Source organism: Nicotiana tabacum, chromosome 14, assembly GCF_000715075.1.
Source record: "Nicotiana tabacum cultivar K326 chromosome 14, ASM71507v2, whole genome shotgun sequence".
Taxonomy (NCBI): domain Eukaryota; kingdom Viridiplantae; phylum Streptophyta; class Magnoliopsida; order Solanales; family Solanaceae; genus Nicotiana; species Nicotiana tabacum.
Window position 1 is genome coordinate 32,402,176 of NC_134093.1, and position 18,732 is coordinate 32,420,907.

Genomic DNA, 18,732 nt, shown 5'->3' on the forward strand with positions numbered 1-18,732 from the left:
ACGATGATTCTGATGTACAAGAACAAAAGGGATATCCAAAATTGCAACAACTATAGGGGTATCAAGCTACTTAGTCACACTACGAAAGTCTGGGAGAGGGTGGTGGAAGTGAGGGTAAAGAGGACTGTGTCTATATCCGAGAATCAATTTGGTTTCATGCAGGTTGTTCGACTACGGAAGCCATCCATATTTTTAGAAGGTTAGTGGAGCAGTATAGGGAAATGATGAAGGATTTGCATATAGTGTTTATTGACCAAGGAAAGCGTACGATAAGGTCCCTAGGGAGGTTTTTTGGAGATATTTGGAGGCTAAATGTGTTCTGATAGAATACACTAGGGGTGGTTAAGGATATGCGTGATGGAAATAAGACTCGGGTAAGGACATGGGAGGAGACTCAGACCATTTTCAGGCTGGGATGGGATTACACCAAGGATCTGCTCTCAGCTCGTTCCTGTTTTCATTGGCGATAGATGCACTGACACACCATATTCAAGGGGAGGTGCCATGGTGTATGTTATTCGCTGATGATATAGTACTAATTGATGAAACGCGAGACGACGTTAACGAGAAGCTGGAGGTTTGGAGACAGGCCCTAGAGTATAAAGGTTTCAGGTTCATTAGGACTAAGACAAAATACATAGAGTGCAAGTTCAGCGACGTAGGGGGGAGCAGACGTGGACGTGAGGCTTGACTCACAAGCCATCCCCAAGAGAGGAAGTTTCAAGTATCTTGGGTCAGTTATTCAAGGGAATTGGGAGATTGACGAGGACGTCACACACCGTATAGAGGCAGGGTGGATGAAATGGAGGTTAGCATCCGGCGTCTTGTATGACAAGAATGTGCCACCAAAACTAAAAGGTAAGTTCTACAAAGTGGTTGTTAGACCGATTATGTTGTATGTGGCTGAGTGCTGGCCAGTCAAGAACCCCCATATCCAGAAGATGAACGTAGCTGAAATGAGGATCTTGAGATAGATATGCGGGCACACTAGGTTGGATAAGGTTAGGAATGAGGATATTCAGGTGAAGGTGGGGCGTGGCCTACATGGAGGATAAGATACGAGAAGCGAGGCTTAGATGGTTCAGGCATGTGAAAAGGAGAAGACTAGATGCCCCAGTTAGGAGGTGTGAACGGTTGGCTTTGGCGGGTATGAGAAGAGGTAGAGGGCGGCCTAAGAAGTATTGGGGAGAGGTAATCAGGCAGGACATGGTGCGATTTCAGCTTACTGAGGACATGACCCTTGATAGGAGGGTGTGGAGGTCAAGAATTAGGGTAGAAGGCTAATAGGTAGTAGGGCGTTTTTCCGACCCTTACCGGGTTGTTTAGGGCTAGTCTGGTAGTATCTTGCCATTGTTCCTATATTGCTAGTATTATAGCTATTTCTTACTATCTTCCGCTTCGATTTTCTAATAGTTTGTCGTGGTTAATGTTTGTTGCTATTGTTAGTGCTATTGCTTTCCTCCATCTATTTTTTCTAGTTCTTACATTGTTGTTATCATTTTTTTGCTATTGTTGTTAGATATTTGATTGTTTTCTATTCATCCTCTCGAGCCGTTGGTCTTTCGGAAACAACCTCTCTACCTTCCCAGAGTAGGGTTACGGCGTGTGTACACATTATCCCCAGACCCCACTTATGAGATTTCACTAGGTTTGTTGTTGTACCTTCCCTAGATCCACAGCAAGCCATATAAAGCTCATCATATTATGTAAAATTTATAAATGATTAATTTAAGAGTCAACCTCAATGTGATCTTATAGCTAAGAGAGCTGTCAACTGGAACTACTTACTTGGTAACTTTAACTTTAATACCATGGAATTCAGATGTTACCAAATCTATAAGTTGGAAATTTTATTCACAATCTTGAAACTTAACGAGTTCATAAACCTTTCAATGGAGCAATTTTGCTATACTTTCAGATACTTCTGGAGTTCTTACAAGGTTGCAATTTAAATTGGAATTCTTCTAAGTTTATAGTACCCCCAAGAATGAAATATAAATTGGATAGCAGAACCTAAACATGCAGAGGAAGATGGAATCAAATCCACAGTATTAAAAGACAAGTAATAAATGTGTTTCATTTTCATATTTGAAGCTCAAAAGCAGTCCCTTGAAATGCTATAGCAATATATGCGTACATGTTATACATAGTCCGGAATCAAATAAGTTGGGTTTTACTCACATCTTTGGAAAAAGAATCATGTCACAAATGCTTGCAAGTGAAGTTGAGTTATGATGCAATGGCGATGAATATGGCACAAAACAATTAGTAATAAGGACGATGAGACCACAGCACTTCGTTCCGTGGCTCAAACAATCAGTTTTTCCGGAGTAGAAAGTTGTTATTGAGGAAGAACAGGAGGTGAAATCATACGAGTGTTGTATGATTGACAGTGTCTGCATTTTTGCCCGATGGATGTGGAAGAATACTTCAGTTGTGTCATTACAGTCATTACACAGAATCCAAACCTGCAAGTAAACAAGTTAGTTAAGAGAAACCATAGGTATTCATCATGTAAATGAAAACCAATAGCATCAGAGGCAGAGCCAGGATTTGAAGTAGAGACGGATCTACCTTATGAGGTAGGGGTACCATAGCACCCGTTCGCTTCGCCAAAATTCTTACTATGTATACAATATCTCTGTGAAGAAACGTATAAATGGATAGAGTGGCACCCAAAAGTCACAAAGTGGAAGCGGGTGCCATTGGTTCAGCCTTTCCTTTGAAGGCTTTCCTTGGCCTCATGAATGCAAGTTTGATTCCCTGTTGGAGCAGCTCCTTTGATTTTTCCTTTTTTCTACTTATTAAGATTTTCTTTATTTTCAGCTTGAGCCCTAGCGCCTCACCTCTTTTCCTTCTTTTTCGGTTATTTCCCTCCTTTTATTACTTGCTAAGCCTCTCTTCTTCATTTCTTTAACTTTCAGTACTCATTTTGTTTCTATCATTTTACCTTACTTTATGAACAATTATTTTCTATAGGTAATTTGAATTGATGTTAATTAGCATATAATTTCTTTATTTTTAATGAAACGATATTAATTTATATATTGGAATATAATTTGAACAATATCTTCTATTGGGTTTTGAAAAAACATTAAATGGCTTGATTGATAGTCGTTTTGAGTCTAATATGATAGGTTGAATGTTGAAAGTTTTTCTTTGAAAATAATTGTCATATAACTCAACAATTAAGATGGAAAAATAAACAAAGAACAATACAAGTAAATTAATCTAGTCAAACAAAAAATATATAGTGTAGTTAAGGTACTCTTTAAGCAAATATTTATATTGGAGGCGCTCTTTCATGAAATATTATTTTTCTTTTGCATTTTTATTTAGAATGTTTTTAAATTAAGCGTTAAAAATTTGAACTAAAATCGAACTTATTTGCTTTGTGAATGAAAGGCCTATTCAAATTAACCAAAAACTAACCGAACTAACCAATTATTCCTAATCTGTCTTTGTAGCTACTGACATGTATATTGTATGCATAACATGGTGGCACCCGCAACCTTCGAATCCTGGATCCGCCTCTGATTTGAAGCTTATGGGTTCGGGATTCTAGTCCTTTTATGTTAGATGGGTTCGAAGTTAATAAATTATCCATATTCAACAGATATTTTAAGATAAATACAGAGTTTGGACCAAAGTTATTGGGTTCGACTGAACCTGTAGCCAAAAGGGCTAGCTCTGCCCCCGAATAGCATGGACTTTTACATGCACTAAGGCACTGTGGAACATTAAACACCCAACCCTCCTTGCGTGTCCTCAGTAATTAACAGCCAAAACAACTACATGTAACAAATATGGGGTTAAGAAAAGGAAGTACCTTCTTATATCTGAGATCTTCAGGCATGATTGTTTCTTCAATCTGAAAAGAAGAAATTTTTACTTTTAAGGTAGGACTGAATACATCTAGCTAGTTAAACAGCAGTCTTGGAAATAAAGATTAGAGAAACCTTACTCTCCGGCCCCAGCCCCAACAACCGAAAGTTAAACAAACAAAGCCATGACGTAACCATGGAGGTGTAGCCACTATTATCCAAATTGTATCCTAACCGTCCCGTAGCCTACATTGCAACCAAAATCAAGTCCTACTTAATCTTTGACTGAATGAGCTCAATTAGTAGACTATTACACTATGGGAAAGCCTATGATACCTCTTCTGTGGCATATGAATTTTGATTATGAGAGTGAGTGAACTCTGTCTATCTTGAGTTCCTATTTGTTTGTGAATTTTATTTTATGTGGAACTACTCTCTATTCTTTTGGTGTGAGGGCACATTAATTGTGAAGGAAAGGTAATGATGTTGACCTCTGTGTTAGAGTAAGAGAGCAGGTTGTGAAAAATGCATGGTGCTTTTGAGTCGAGCTTTGAGACTAGGATGTTATGATAGAGTGCTTAATTTGCTTTAAATAGTCTTGGCGTGATGTGTTGGGATTGTTTGATGAAAAGGCCGTCCATATGTGAAGTGTAGTTTGATTGCTCGAGGACGAGCAATGGTTTAAGTGTGGGGTGTTGATGGTAGGCTATAAACCCGTATTTTAGCCGTAGTTTACATTCTAATTACTATATTTTACGTGTGCTCGAACTTAAATGATGGTGATTTGCACTTATTATGTGTTTTATGCTTGCAGGAAATGATTCTGAGTTAAAAGGATAAATTGGAGCTAAATCGAATAATTTGGAGCTTTGAAGTCTGAGTAAAAGAATTAAATGGGGATCGCATCCGGGGCTCGTGGACCGGCGTTGCATACGTAAATGGGAAGAAAGTGCAAGGGCTAGAACAAATGTACTAATGCGATGCATTAAGTGTAGCAGTGTGCGACACATTAGTGCAAATGTGTGTCAGATGTTGACAAGTTCAGAGACTGGGAGTTTTGTGGTCTGACAAGAAAATGCACTATTGCTGCACAGCCCGCGCCGCATAGTGCCACGCACTAACACAAAAGTCCGTCAGACACGGGGAGTTCAGAGAGTTTGCAACTGTGTAAACTACACTAATGCGACGCGTAGTGCAAAGCACTGTGCGACGCATGAAGTGTAAAAAGTTTGTAGGTTTTCCCACTTCGGCTCAAAGAGGGTAATTTCATCCGAGTTCGTTCCTACTTGGTATAAATACTCTGAAAACACGTTTTTTGAAAGACTTTTGACCTACAAAAGATTGGAGAACTAACCAAGGCAAGAAGACACAATAATTCAACAAGATTTCAACCAACGATCACTGCAATACGAGAGTTTATGTCGAATCATTATCATTGATGTCTTCTATGTTTTTAAACCTCATTGAGATGACTTTTTCCATTGCTATGGAGTAAATTCCATTAGGGTATTGACAGATATGATGTTTTGACAACTTGATTGGGGATTCAATTCTTGATAATTGTTGGAATTAATTGATGGAGTTTTAATTTGTATTGTGGAGTTATTTCTTATTTTCCTTTTTCAAAAGAGGAGCTTGATATTGAATTGCTTTACATCTAATGCTCTAGTTTAAATTCGTGATTCAAATAGGTAATCGAAAGAGCCTCTTGAATTGTTAATCGAACTAGAAAATAGGGAAATATTCGTGAGAAGTTACCCTTTAGACCATAACCATCATTTTATTCGTTGTAATTATTTACCGTGCTTCAATTGGATCAATTACTGAAATTAACGTTTAATCGACAGAGGAACATTAACTTAAGTGTAATCTGATTATCTGTTGAATTCGCGGGAATCAACCGTATTATAGAGTAAACTAACTCAAGAATTGGGTCTCGTATCAATTATCTTGCACATGTCTAGTCAATTACCCTTATTTCTCTCATTGATATCTCTTCGTTGCTCATCTGCCGTCTTTTGTGATCAATTGTTAATTGCTTAATTTTTAGTAGTTAATCGTAGTTGATAAACATCAAATCAAGTGTTAATTTTCCTGGATAGTAATCAACTGAACATTATTCGAACACTGTTAAAATCCAATCCTTGTGGAGACGATAATTAAACTATACTATTTTTTACTAGCGAGCAATAATTGTGTGTTGTGTTTTGCGCTCGTTAGGACTAATAGAGAAGGGTACAAGAAGGCTAAGAAATAGTTGAAGTTAAGGTCACGGAGGCTAAGACTGCAACGATTGGTCTTCTATATGAAGAACTAGGGACAAAGGTGGGGACAAGAAGTTGTTCCGACTGGCTAAGGTGAGGGAAAGGAAGGCTCGTGATCTGAACCAAGTGGGGTGCATCAAAGACGAGGAAGGCAGAGTCTTAATGGAAGATGCATTAAATTGGATAGCAGAACCTAAACATGCAGAGGAAGATGGAATCAAATCCACAGTATTAAAAGACATGTAATAAATGTGTTTCATTTTCATATTTGAAGCTCAAAAGCAGTCCCTTGAAATGCTATACCAATATATGCGTACATGGTATACATAGTCCGGAATCAAATAAGTTGGGTTTTACTCTCAGATCTTTGGAGAAAGAATCATGTCACAAATGCTTGCAAGTGAAGTTGAGTTATGATGCAATGGCGATGAATATGGCATAAAACAATTAGTAATAGGGACGATGAGACCACAGCACTTCGTTCCGTAGCTCAAACAATCAGTTTTTCCGGAGTAGAAAGCTGTTATTGAGGAAGAACAGGAGGTGAAATCATACGAGTGTTGTATGATTGACAGTGTCTGCATTTTTGCCCGATGATGTGGAAGAATACTTCAGTTGTGTCATTACAGTCATTACACAGAATCCAAACCTGCAAGTAAACTAGTTAAGAGAAACCATAGGTATTCATCATGTAAATGAAAACCAATAACATTAGAGGCAGAGCCAGGATTTGAAGCTTATGGGTTCGGGATTCTAGTCCTTTTATGTTAGTGGGTTCGAAATTAATAAATTATCCATATTCAACAAATTCTTTTTACACAAATATAGAGTTTGGACCAAAGTTATTGGGTTCGACCGAACCTGTAGCAAAAACAACTACATGTAACAAATATGGGGTTAAGAAAAGGAAGTACCTTCTTATATCTGAGATCTTCAGGCATGATTGTTACTTCAATCTGAAAAGAAGAAATTTTTACTTTTAAGGTAGGACTGAGTACAGCTAGTTAGTTAAACAGCAGTCTTGGAAATAAAGATTAGAGAAACCTTAATCTCCGGCCCCAGCCCCAACAACCGAAAGTTAAACAAACAAAGCCATGACGCAATTCCTTTCATTTTCCAGAGTCCTTAAACTGACATAGCTAAAGAATTAAGCATACAGCATTGCCAACTTAAGAAGTAAAGGAATCATAACCAAAACCTTAAAACTGCCAACAGATTTGCGAATTCAGATGTGGACTTAACATAAATTTATTGAAAACAGTTGAGCAAAAAGGTCTTATAGTCATCCAAATATCTATGTACCAATGCTTAACCTGTTCTCAAGTCATTATGCATGCACACAATTTTCGATGAAAAGATTATGCATCCTCAAGCAATTGGACAATCCCAAGCATTTGGGACTGATCAAGATTCAAGAAATGGGACTTGGATCATATAGTTAAACTTGCAAGTGGTAATGCTCTACCTGTTCTGAGGTCCGATTCTTTAAAAACAGAAGTAGTTCTAGAATGTGCTTAAAACAGAAATCAGCCATGAAAAAGTTCATTAAGCATGCAAGCAATTCCTACGATAAGATGCACCCTAAGGAAATTGGACGTGGACGAATTTCCTGAAGGTTAAAATTTTAACCTACCTCTTCATCCATTCGTTTCCAAGCTTTGGACATGTCTATAATTGATCTAGAACATATTGGGCAGCAGTATCTGAGTTAAAGAAAAATGGGTCAGTAAACATAAAACTTCTCTTTCCATCCAACAGGACTCAAAAAACAACATAAATAGATAAATACGGAAGTGATTACTTGTCACGCTTTATCATCTCGTGGTAGCACTCAGTGTGCATTGTGTGCCCACATTTCATCACACTTGTGTCTTTCAGAGAATCAAAGAGAAACTGCATTAAAAGAATTAGAGCATTATGAATGACAGGAACATTTAAAGGCAGGATCCACAGCAAGAAGACTACAGTTACGCAACATACCTCATAACAAATGGGACAATGATGCCGCATGGAGTTCTCCACGCACGAGTGGTTATTACGCAGGCTAACTGAATAACAAGAGCCTGCAGAATGAATTCCATAAGTAGGTGAAGAAGCAAATGTACCAAACAACACGAATGAAGAAGCCACAACATTATGTGAGTGCCACTGTGTGCAACACGAAATCACAAAGAAGAAAGGGATATTTTCACCAGACAATTGGCGACTTCCCTATATGAGCGATAGAAATGAAATTGAAAAGCTTTACTCAGTTCTCTTACTGTAGATTCTCTATTTGCATTCTCCAACCAATTAATTAGCCAGTAGATATAAGAAAGCAAAAGCTTGGTCACAACTGGTATTTTCAACAAGCACAACTAAACAAAGCATCAAACCATAGTTGCACAACCAGATCTTTGGAAACATTGAGGACAATCCTACATTCCAATATTTGAAGGGAGAAAAACAACAGAGAGATCTGTAAAATTGAAGAAATATGTAAATGCAATTTGTAATATGCGGGTATAATCACTTACTAAATGACATCTATGCCTCTAAAGGTGTAAATAAAATCTTAACGTTCACCATAGTCATCTTAGCATGTACACTTCCAAGGTAGAGAATCAAGAAACATATTAATGAAGCATACAAGAAAAAGAAAACAGAATTTTCCACAAAGGCTCGAATCCTAAAAAATAGGAAATTGTGATGCGTATGTACCACACTTGCTGCAATGAAAGAAGTTCTCGCGACCACCAACTCTGTGAAAAGAATACATGTCAGACGGGGAACTTCCAAAGCAGAAGATAATTTTAACATCAAAAGTAACAAATGCACTGCGATATGTTGTACACTAACCTGCAGATTCCACAATCATCACAATGAAACTGTCCTTTGTCTATCTGTAACAGGGGAGTCCGGAAATAAGTATTTCGAAAGGTAATGGCAAAAGGGTTTAAAGCCCAAATAATTATCGGATTGCCTTGTTAAAAGGTAACCGAGTTAAATCTCATATTAGTAAAATGCACAGTATATTACATCATCATCATAGAATCTGCACACTTCACAAAAATATTCTCCCATGTTGACGCCACAATTTGTACAAAGGCGAGCGACCTGGATTTGAAATAGAAAGGACGTTATAGCATCAATTCCAGTAATACCAAAACAGAGAAAGAGGCATGAATTCAAGTCAAAAGACACGTACTGGCTGCTCTGTATCACAAACCGAGCAGATGACCTGAAGTACCAAAAGGAAACATACCTCATATCATAACAATTCTTCAAGAATTAAGTGTAACAGATGAATAACTAGCAATGGAAATAGCAGAGATATAACCTGTGTGACATCCTGTCGAACTAGTTCATGCCGATCAAAAATAATACGCAACATGCTCTATTGAAACAAACACAGGAGAAAACATGATAAACTTTCATTAGACAGAGAATATATTAGTCACCATCAAGTAAGTTCAAGAGATTGATGAATCAAAGTTACCGTGGCTTCATTGTGACAATGACGGCAGTCAAAGACCTCGTTGCAGCAAGGGGCTCTAATCTTACATCTTCTCCTATAGTGCTTGCATCTATCACAAATCCAAAATCAGTTAGTAAGAACAATTAGGACTGTAAGAAAAAAATATAAAGGCTAAAACAATCGAGATTGAAGATTTCTACAGGAAGATGGAAACTAATATTAGTGCAACTCAATATTAGGGACCTCAATCAAACACTTACGCCCTTCATTCTAATCATACGACGTAGTTTGACTCGGCATGGAGTTTTAGAAAAGAAAAAAAAAGACTTTAGAAACTTGTGATCTTAAACATAGCATGCCATATCATCTATATGGCTATAACATTAGCATTTGTGTGGCTATAAAAGCTTTTTATTTTAATGATAAAATGAGAAATTTAAAGTTAAATCATTTTCAAATATAAATGTGTCATTCTTGAGTCTTGACTAATAAGGAAATAGTGCTACATAAATTGAAATAGAGGGAGATGAAGTTTCAATCTTAAAACACAAAGATAAAATGCACACTAAGAATGTTTCGATCCTACGTACAGATAAATTTACACAAAATCAAGTTTCAAGTTACACATCAAATCAACTTTTACCTCAGCGTCTGAAAGAGTTAAAACACACACATATTTATAAATCACATCACCTCAAAACATAAATTCCACTAATCAAACAGTTCAAGAAAAGAAAGAAAGAACATTCTTTATGGGGTAAAAACAGCCATATCAAATCATCCCACCTTCTGATAAAGAGAAACAAAGATAAACACCAACAAGTCTAAAGTTGAAATATTTACATACTAAACATGAGTAATGCAAATTGTATAACAAAAAGAGAGATTACCCATAACCCATTTTGCCAAAATCAAGGCGTTCATTGCAAGAACCTCCCATTTTGTTTTGCAGAGAAAATACTAACACCCCCACCACTACCACAGCTCAAGAAGGAGAGCAGAGAAGAAAGTAGTGGGTGGTGGGTCTCAGAGAAAAAATGAAAATGATGGATTTATTGCTCAAAACCCAAAATTTAATCGAAGTAAAAATGCCATCTTGTCAAGTGGATAGACGTCCTTTATAGTTGGGGATTTAATAATAGAGATCATGCCATTTAAAGTAATAAAAATAATACCAAAATTGGAAAGGGTGGCTGTAGCTCAAAACCCGAAGTTCTATCTTGTCAAGGGGACACAGATCTTAGATCTCACAAAATATATTAGTACTCCTCCGCCGGCGTTTGTACATAAGAATTGTGAAAATTTCGAAAAAAAATAAAATATTTGAAGTAAAAATAGTATTTTGAAAATTAGAGTTGTGTTTTGATGTAAATATTTTGGACCTATTTATGAATTTTTGTGAGTGATTTGAGTCGTAAATTTTGAAAAATAATTTTTTAGAGTTTTTAAAATTTCTAAATAAATTCGAAATTCAACTTAAGATGGACTTTGAAATTTTCATGGCGCATTGGTTCCGGAAAAAAGTGAAACATTTTCGGAAAAAAAAGTCAAAAATAAAAGCTATGGCCAAACGGGCCCTTATTTGCACTAAATCATTAGAAGTAACTCTATAACTAGTCACAAATTAGCTCTTTAATTTATCATAGTAAAGTGAGTAACTTTTCTTTTGGGTTAAGAAACATATCATGAATGTTTTTTTTTGTACAAAATGAGGAAATCCTCTCTAATATCTACTTACAATTTGAATTAAAAAAAAATTATAAAGATCACACGTGCTATTTCTCACTATCCTTCTTTAAAACAGGTTACATAAATAAAGTAATATTTGTAATAGATTAGAAAATCAACTTTCCCATTCAAAGACTAGGTGCAAATTGTTTGATCAAAAAATATAACCTCCGTTTAAACTATTAAATTTACGTAGCATGAGGTTAAATCTAACTAAGGATAATAACTCTAAATATTAAGTACAAAAACGTATAGTATATGAGACAAATTCCGTATATGGTTGGTGATAATAAACGTAATATACTCTTAAAGTAAGAACATAAAGGGTGATATAACTAACAATAAATGTCAATAAATGGCATTTAAGTAAATAAAGAGAATGATTCACCCGATAATAAATGGGTGGGACGAATATTTTGTCTGATAATGATAAATGACAGATAGATCCAAGATTCGCATGAACGATCCTCAGATCTGATGGAAAAGCGGGGAATAATATATGAACAAGAATATTTGTAAAAATATAATCTTTGTGTTTTTGCAAGAGAGAGAATCTTCTTCTTAAAAGTATTTTTATGATAATGAATATTACATACCCCTATCATTGTGTCACGACCCAAAATCCAACTAGTCGTGATGGCACCTAACCCAACCCGCTAGGTAAGCCAACTTTCAATTATCCAATTACAATATTAATTATTTAAAAGAGAATATCTAAAACCAATACATTTCCCCAAGAACTGGTAGTACAAATAATGAGCTTCTAAGAATAGAGTATACAAAGCGGAAATGAAATAAATACATAGTCTGTTTGAATAGTACATAAACAGAGCTTTTATAAATCTAAGGCTACCCTAAACAAGAGGTAGCTACAACAGGAACGCAGGTACATCTTCAAATCCGGCAATCATCGAACACAGCCACAACGGCAGCCAATATCTGCACGCAATATGCAGAAGTGTAGTATTAGTACAACCGACCCCATGTACTGAGTAAGTAATAAACCTAGCCTTAGGTTGAAAGTTGTGACGAGCTTCTACCAAGGTTAGAATCCAACTTCCATAACCAACAACAGTTCATAACAATATTAAACAAGTAATACCAGAAGTAACTCAAAGAATAAATGCTCAGCTAAATCACGACTTCTGAAAATAGTTCTGCCTTTCAAGTATATCAATGAAAACCCGAATCATTTACTGAAGTTACCAAAAATATGAATAACTTTGAAAACAATAATTTTTCCAAAATCCTTTCAATAATAAATAAAATATCTCATTTTCCTTCCTAGATAACTAGTGTGAAACAAATGCATCACTATGCCCATCTGTCAACATGTGTGAGAAATCATGAATAATGTGATACCGTACAGCATGAGGAAAACACATCTCTATGCATATATGTCATGTGTGCATGTCTATGCAATGTATCTCAGAGATTTCACTCATGTACTCACACTCTCAAAGTACTCAATCTCATTGTCTCGCATTCTCTCTCACTGTGCTCAGCACACTCAATCACTCAGTGCTATATAATACCTGTTGCGGCGTGTAGCCTAATCCCTGTTTATTATCGACTGCGCTCACTGGGGGTGTGTATAGACTCATGAGGGGCTCCTACAGCCCAAGCGCTATAAGCACGGACAACTCACGTTCTATAATGTTATATCTAGATTCATACGGACAACTCACGTGCTATAATAATATAATATATGGATCCGCACGGCCAACTCACGTGATGCACGACCAACTCACGTGCAATAGTATAATATATATAAAGCCAACATGGCCTGCTACGGCGTGCAACCCGATCCCAAAAATATCCTCACAATCAGGCCATCGGGCTCCCTCAGTCATCAATCTCTCCAGTCTCTCTCTCATGTGCTCACAATGTCATGAGAATAGCCCAAAATGATGATATGATGTATCAATAAATAACAATAGAGATTGAGATATGATATGTAATGAAATGAATATGACAGAGTATGAATTTCAATTTAAACAAATAATTCACAATAATATGACCGATGTGGGTCCCGATAATACTGGCACACAACCTCGACATGATTTTTAATATGCTTTTCAGCTCAATTTCTTTAACTCATAAAACCGCATAGAAAATGTCAAGATCATTTAACTACAAAATTCCACAGAAATAATTATGTCACAATTTTTATAGTGCACACCCACACGCCCGTCACCTAACATGTGTGTCACCTCCCAACAATTCACGAAATACATATATTCAGGGTTCATACCCTCAACTCCAAAATTAGAAGAGTTACTTACCTCGAACAAGCCAAATCCAATGTCGAGCAAGCTAAGCAATGCTCCAGAAATTACATTATGCGCGTATCAACTTCCAAACTGATCGAATCTAGTCACAATTACTTTGATTCAGCTCACAAAAATTATAAGAATTAATTCCATATCAAAATACTAATATTTTTCAAATATTCCGAAATTACACTAAATAATTACGCGTGGGGCCCACGTCTCGGAACACGACAAAAGTTATAAAATATGAACGCTCATTCAACCACAAGTCTAACCATATAAATTTTACTCAAATCCGACATCAACTCAACCCTAAAATCTCCAAATTAAACCAAGAGAGGTTTCACAATTTTTCAACTTAATTCACCAATTAAATATTAAAAGCAACCATGGATTCGGGTAATTTAACCAATATTGAGTTAAGAACACTTATCTCGTTGTTTTCTCTGAAAATCTCCCAAAAATCGCCTCAATCCGAGTTCCAAATCGTTAAAAATGGACAATAGGAAGTCCCATTTTCTGAACTTAAATTTCTGTCCAGACCTCTCATCTTCGCGAACGCGACAGGTCCCTCGCGTTCGCAAAGCACAACTCGACTGCCCACAAATTTAACCCTTTGCGAACGCGACCGTGGCTTCACGAACGTGAAGCTTTACCATCTCAGACCTTCGCAAATGCGACCACCACCTCGCAAACGCATAGAACAAGGACCTAGAGTCCCCAATAGCCTCACTCCTCTTCGCGAATTCGTGGTGCACACACGGACCATACCTTCGCATTCACATCCTCCCCTTCGCGAATGCGAAGAACAAACCCTCACACTCAGAAAACACTCTTCGCGAACGCGAGGGCCCACTCGCGAACGCGAAAGAGAAAATCAAAAAAATGCAGCAACAGATATCAACAATCTCACCAAGGCCAAAAATGATCTATTAACCCCCCGGAACTCACCCGCGCCCCTTGGGACCTCAATCAAATATACCAACAAGTCCTAAAATATAATACGAACTTAGTCGAGCCCTCAAATCACCTCAAACAATGCTAAAACCATGAATTGCACCTCAATCCAAGCCTAATGAACTTTGAAACTTTCAATTTTTACAAACGACACCGGAACCTATCAAATCACGTCTGATTGACCTAAAATTTTGCACACAAGTCATAAACAACATAACAGAGCTATTACAATTTTCATAATCGTATTCCGACCTCGATATCAAAAAGTCAACTCCCCCTCCCCAGTCAAACTTCCCAAAAATTCAACTTTCGACGTGGTACAAATACACCGCCCAGGATATTGCGCGTTCTACGTGTATCCGTTCTATGTAGGCTATTCATTTCCTCTTCTCCAATTGGCGGAGGAATTTTGCCGCTACTATGGCATCTGCCCGGCCTAACTCTCCTCTTACATTTACAAGCTTATCCGCATATTGACGAAATATGCGGAGTTGGCTGGCCGTGAGGTCTCTCTTCGCCAACCGATGCACCTCTTCGCCCCTAGTTTCTATAGGGGGATGATGTTGCATCTTCGTCACCGAGAAAGTAAAAGTTTAGTAATAAGGATGGACGATAAAGAAAATCGTCAGTTCTGGTTTAACTACTTCTTCGTCAAAATCGAGGACGTGGTAGCCAACGCGAGTGAATTCCCTGAGGCTTGGAATTATGCCCGTAAGTATCTTTTCCAAGCATTTGTTTTGCCTATTTTTAGTCGGAGTCAAATATTTCGTCTTTCTCTCGCACAACCGAGAATTCGCCCCCTTCTTTGGTTGCGGACATTCATGACTGGGTCAGCCAGGTCTTGCCTCTCACAACGGGGATTCGTGAATGGCCAGATTTTATCAAGAAATTTGGGCTCGCACCTTCAGTAAGCGGTGAGTTCGTCTAATCTGTATTCACTTATACGTTTGTTATCTTTTGTCCATGCCATTTCGACCTCATGGTCGCCTGCTCGTTACGATTTTGTGTAGGAAGTGACATTCTTTTAGCTTTTCGTTTGCAGCCCGAGGATCTTCGAAAAGGCTGAAGGCTCGTGCTCTAGCGTTTCGCAAAAGGAAGGCAACTTATGTTCCTTCTGCCGTTGTGAGTTCTACTCGGTCATCGACTATGCCTGACACGGGACTCTCAACTTCTCCTTTACATCATCTAATAGATGAGGACGACGAAGAGGAATCATTGCCGAACGGTGATAATTTGCTTCCCCGTAAGAGGCGATCTGTAGATGTCGAAGAAAATGTTGTCCGTGCGGGGAGCTCAGTGATGGAGGATTTCGTCATCCGAGAAACGACGACCATAGATCTTAGAGATGACACCGAATTACCGTCCATGATTCCGTAGTTATCGGGGGTCGAGGAGAATATATCTCTCCCTAAGGCCATGAAGGATTTTGAGGGGCCATCGGCGAGAGTCCCTAACATCTTATGGTAGGATGAGCCATCGGCCTTGCTACCAGCCGAGGATCCTTCTTCCCGGTTTAACACAAAGCGGAAAAGCGTAGACGAAGAAGGTTATGAGACGGGCTCCGATATGGATGCTGAGGAGGTGAGGATGATGTAGGGAAGGTCTTACCCAACTTCAGGTGAGATTGGATGGGACCACGTAGACTATTGCGATCCCCTTGGACCGGGATTTGCTGGTGGATACCGATGATGTGGTCCCTTCTCTTGGTCCCCTCTGTTCCGACATGGAGGGTAAAACCCTTGCGAAGCTAAAGGATGCTACTTTGTCGAGGAGTATAGCTAGCCTCGCTCTTAAGGTATGCCTTTGAATTTTTTTTTTTGTTCTTTTTTCTTGTTGAGCTCAATTTCATTCTTATTCCTCATTTTCTGTCTTTCTTTTAGACCGTGATTTTGGAGATTGAGAGCGCCCGGTGGAAGAAGAGGCCTAAAGCCATTTTTCAGAAGATAGAGCGGAAGTATCATGAATACCGTGATAAACACCGTGAGCTTTGCAAGCGGCTTGGTGGGAGCAGCAATTTTTGGGATCTCCGAGACGAACTGAAGGAGAATGATGATGAGTTGGTAAGGGTCATCAGAAAATGCAGCGAATTCGAGGGGGCGTTAAGGGACAAAGAAGAAGAACTCTAGGTGAGTAAGGGGGTTAAGGCTCAATGCTCCAATCTTCAAGCCTAGGTGGTTTCATTGTGTGCCGAGCTCGAGAAGTGTCAGCTCAAAGTGGACGCTCTGAGTGGCGAGGTTGCTGATAAGGTGGCGTGCTTAGAGAAGGCGAAGTTGTCTCAGTTGTCGGCTGCGAGAAAGGCAGATGTTTTCACTATCGCATTCCGCATTCTTCTTTCTGAGTGGGAGAGTTCTTTGGAGATGGCCAGGCTCAGGGAGGAGCGGATATGGGAGCTGGAGAAAAAGGCTTCTAGTCTTAGTGATCGAGTTGTAGTTCTCGAGGTCAAGAAGGCACAGATGTTGGCTCAGCCATCCTCGTCCCGCACATTTGCTTTTCCTGATGTTCCGCAGGATTTGTACGAGGAATGGATTCACGCCGAGGCCTAGCTGGATATATTCAGGGATCTGATGGGGACATGGGTTGTTTCAGAAACTGACTTCGAGGACGCTCATGCTAAGGCACGTAAAGCTCAGTTTGCATGTGGCTATGATCCCGCTACACCGGAAGTCGGTGACAACAAGGAGGATGTGGGAGTGGATTGGATCGAACATGATGCCTGGTATGAGGATGAATATCTCGCTAGTGATGACGAGGAGATAGGTGGAGACGGTCTGGGCGATCAAGTTGGTGGCGTTGGTGGGCCAGGCGGTGATTAATTGCTCTTTTTTGTTTAGCAACAGACTTGTGCGTACTTTTTGTAGGCGTGTAACCTTTGTAAAAATATTCTAAGTATGAAGTGTTAGTTTTGTTATTCGTACCTGATTCCTTTTCTTTGTTCGGGTTTGTGCACTTTTCTGATTTTGTTGCTTGATTGCCTTTGTAGTAACAGATTTGTTTGAGTTGGCTGAATGAGATTTAAAGTAGCCTTCATTTAGTTAAGGCCATAGGCCGATTAGGTGTTAATTCGAATGAGGTCGAATATAACCTTTAATTAATTGAGGCCATGGGCCGAATATGTGCTAATTCGAACGAGGTCGAATGTAACTTTTAATTAATTGAGGCTATGGGCCGAATAGGTGCTAATTCGAACGAGGTCGAATGTAACTTTTAATTAATTGAGGTCGTGGGCCGAGTAGGTGCTAATTCAAATGAGGTCGAATATAACCTTTAATTAATTGAGGTCGTGGGCCGAATAGGTGCTTATTCGAACGAGGTCGAATGTAACATTTAATTAATTGAGGTTGTGGGCCGAATAGGTGCTAATTCAAACAAGGTCGAATGTAACTTTTAATTAATTGAGGTCGTGGGCCATGTAGGTGCTAATTCGAACGAGTTCGAATGTTACCTTTGCTTGGGGAGTGAAAAGGTTTACATATTTCTAGGCTCCGGCTGGTAGTTCAGTCTCAGTCCCGGCCTATCTAGTCCCTTCATTGGTCGAGTTGGAAAAATAGTGAGAGATCGAGCAATGAACTGGTCGCCCAGTGTCTTCGTCTATGCGCACTTTAATCCTAAAGTATCCCCGTCATCGCCTCGTTAAAAACCTTCTCGAGAAAATCCAATTGGGATAAAACTCGTGTAAGGGAAAAAGAGTACGACTTTGGGGACCTCATCCTTTAAAAGTTGTAGTACTTGAGGTGTGTAATATTCCAGTTGTTTGGTAGTCGCTTTCCTTCCACTATTTCTAGTGTGAATGACCCTTTTCTTGCTGCTGCCGTGATTTTGTAGGGGTCGTCCCAGTTTGTTCCTAGTTTGCCTTCTTGTGGGTATTTGCTTGCTTGTGTTTTAGCTTTAAGCACATAGTCTTCGATTTTAAGTGACATGATCTTTGCCCTCTTGTTATAGTAGCGTTCTGCTTGTTGCTTTTGGGCGACCATTCTTACATAAGCCATATCTCTTTGTTCCTCGACTTCGTCGAGTTTTTGCCTTCTACTATCATCATTCTGGGGTTCGCTTTCACGGAAGTATCTAAGACTAGGCTCCCCGACCTCGACTAGTATTACTGCATCAGTCCCATAGAATAATGAGTATGGCGTTTCCCCTGTGCTCGATTTTGGCATTGTTCGGTAGGCCCAGAGTACTTCTGGTAATATCTCCGGCCATAGTCCCTTAGCGTCTTCGAGTTTCTTCTTCAT

At 38.7% G+C, this 18,732-nt stretch overlaps 2 protein-coding genes across 3 annotated transcripts; both read right to left on the minus strand.

Moving 5' to 3' along the window:
* Window positions 1-2,103: 2,103 nt before the first annotated feature.
* On the minus strand, window positions 2,104-10,827 carry LOC107815787 (E3 ubiquitin-protein ligase MIEL1). 2 transcript variants are annotated; one of them, XM_075229470.1, is made up of 13 exons: window positions 10,436-10,827; window positions 9,567-9,654; window positions 9,408-9,464; window positions 9,276-9,308; window positions 9,107-9,184; window positions 8,927-8,970; window positions 8,789-8,829; window positions 8,069-8,151; window positions 7,890-7,981; window positions 7,722-7,791; window positions 7,003-7,044; window positions 3,830-3,871; window positions 2,104-2,468 (listed from the first exon to the last, which is right to left on the minus strand). In XM_075229470.1, the coding sequence occupies exons 1-13, from the start codon at window positions 10,483-10,485 to the stop codon at window positions 2,178-2,180; spliced, it is 1,011 nt and encodes a 336-aa protein (XP_075085571.1). In that variant the 5' UTR covers window positions 10,486-10,827; the 3' UTR covers window positions 2,104-2,177. The 2 variants fall into 2 exon arrangements, with proteins under 2 accessions (XP_075085571.1, XP_016496903.1); XM_016641417.2 differs by lacking the exons at window positions 2,104-2,468; window positions 3,830-3,871 and adding an exon at window positions 6,332-6,737 and having other exon boundaries at window positions 10,436-10,801.
* A 7,386-nt stretch (window positions 10,828-18,213) lies between these two features.
* On the minus strand, window positions 18,214-18,732 carry LOC142168876 (uncharacterized). Its single transcript, XM_075230044.1, has one exon. It carries the CDS (start codon window positions 18,730-18,732, stop codon window positions 18,214-18,216), a length of 519 nt encoding a protein of 172 aa, XP_075086145.1.

Excerpts from the sequence above, each read along its gene's own strand:
- LOC107815787 (XM_075229470.1), bottom strand. The coding sequence starts at position 10,485 with ATGGGAGGTTCTTGCAATGAACGCCTTGATTTTGGCAAAATGGGTTAT. Across the intron at positions 8,971-9,106 it reads GCAGATTCTATGATGATGAT|ATAGACAAAGGACAGTTTCA; the intron begins GTAATATACTGT and ends CCCCTGTTACAG. Across the intron at positions 8,830-8,926 it reads GATGATTGTGGAATCTGCAG|AGTTGGTGGTCGCGAGAACT; the intron begins GTTAGTGTACAA and ends TTCTTTTCACAG.
- LOC142168876 (XM_075230044.1), bottom strand. The coding sequence starts at position 18,732 with ATGAAGAAGAAACTCGAAGACGCTAAGGGACTATGGCCGGAGATATTA.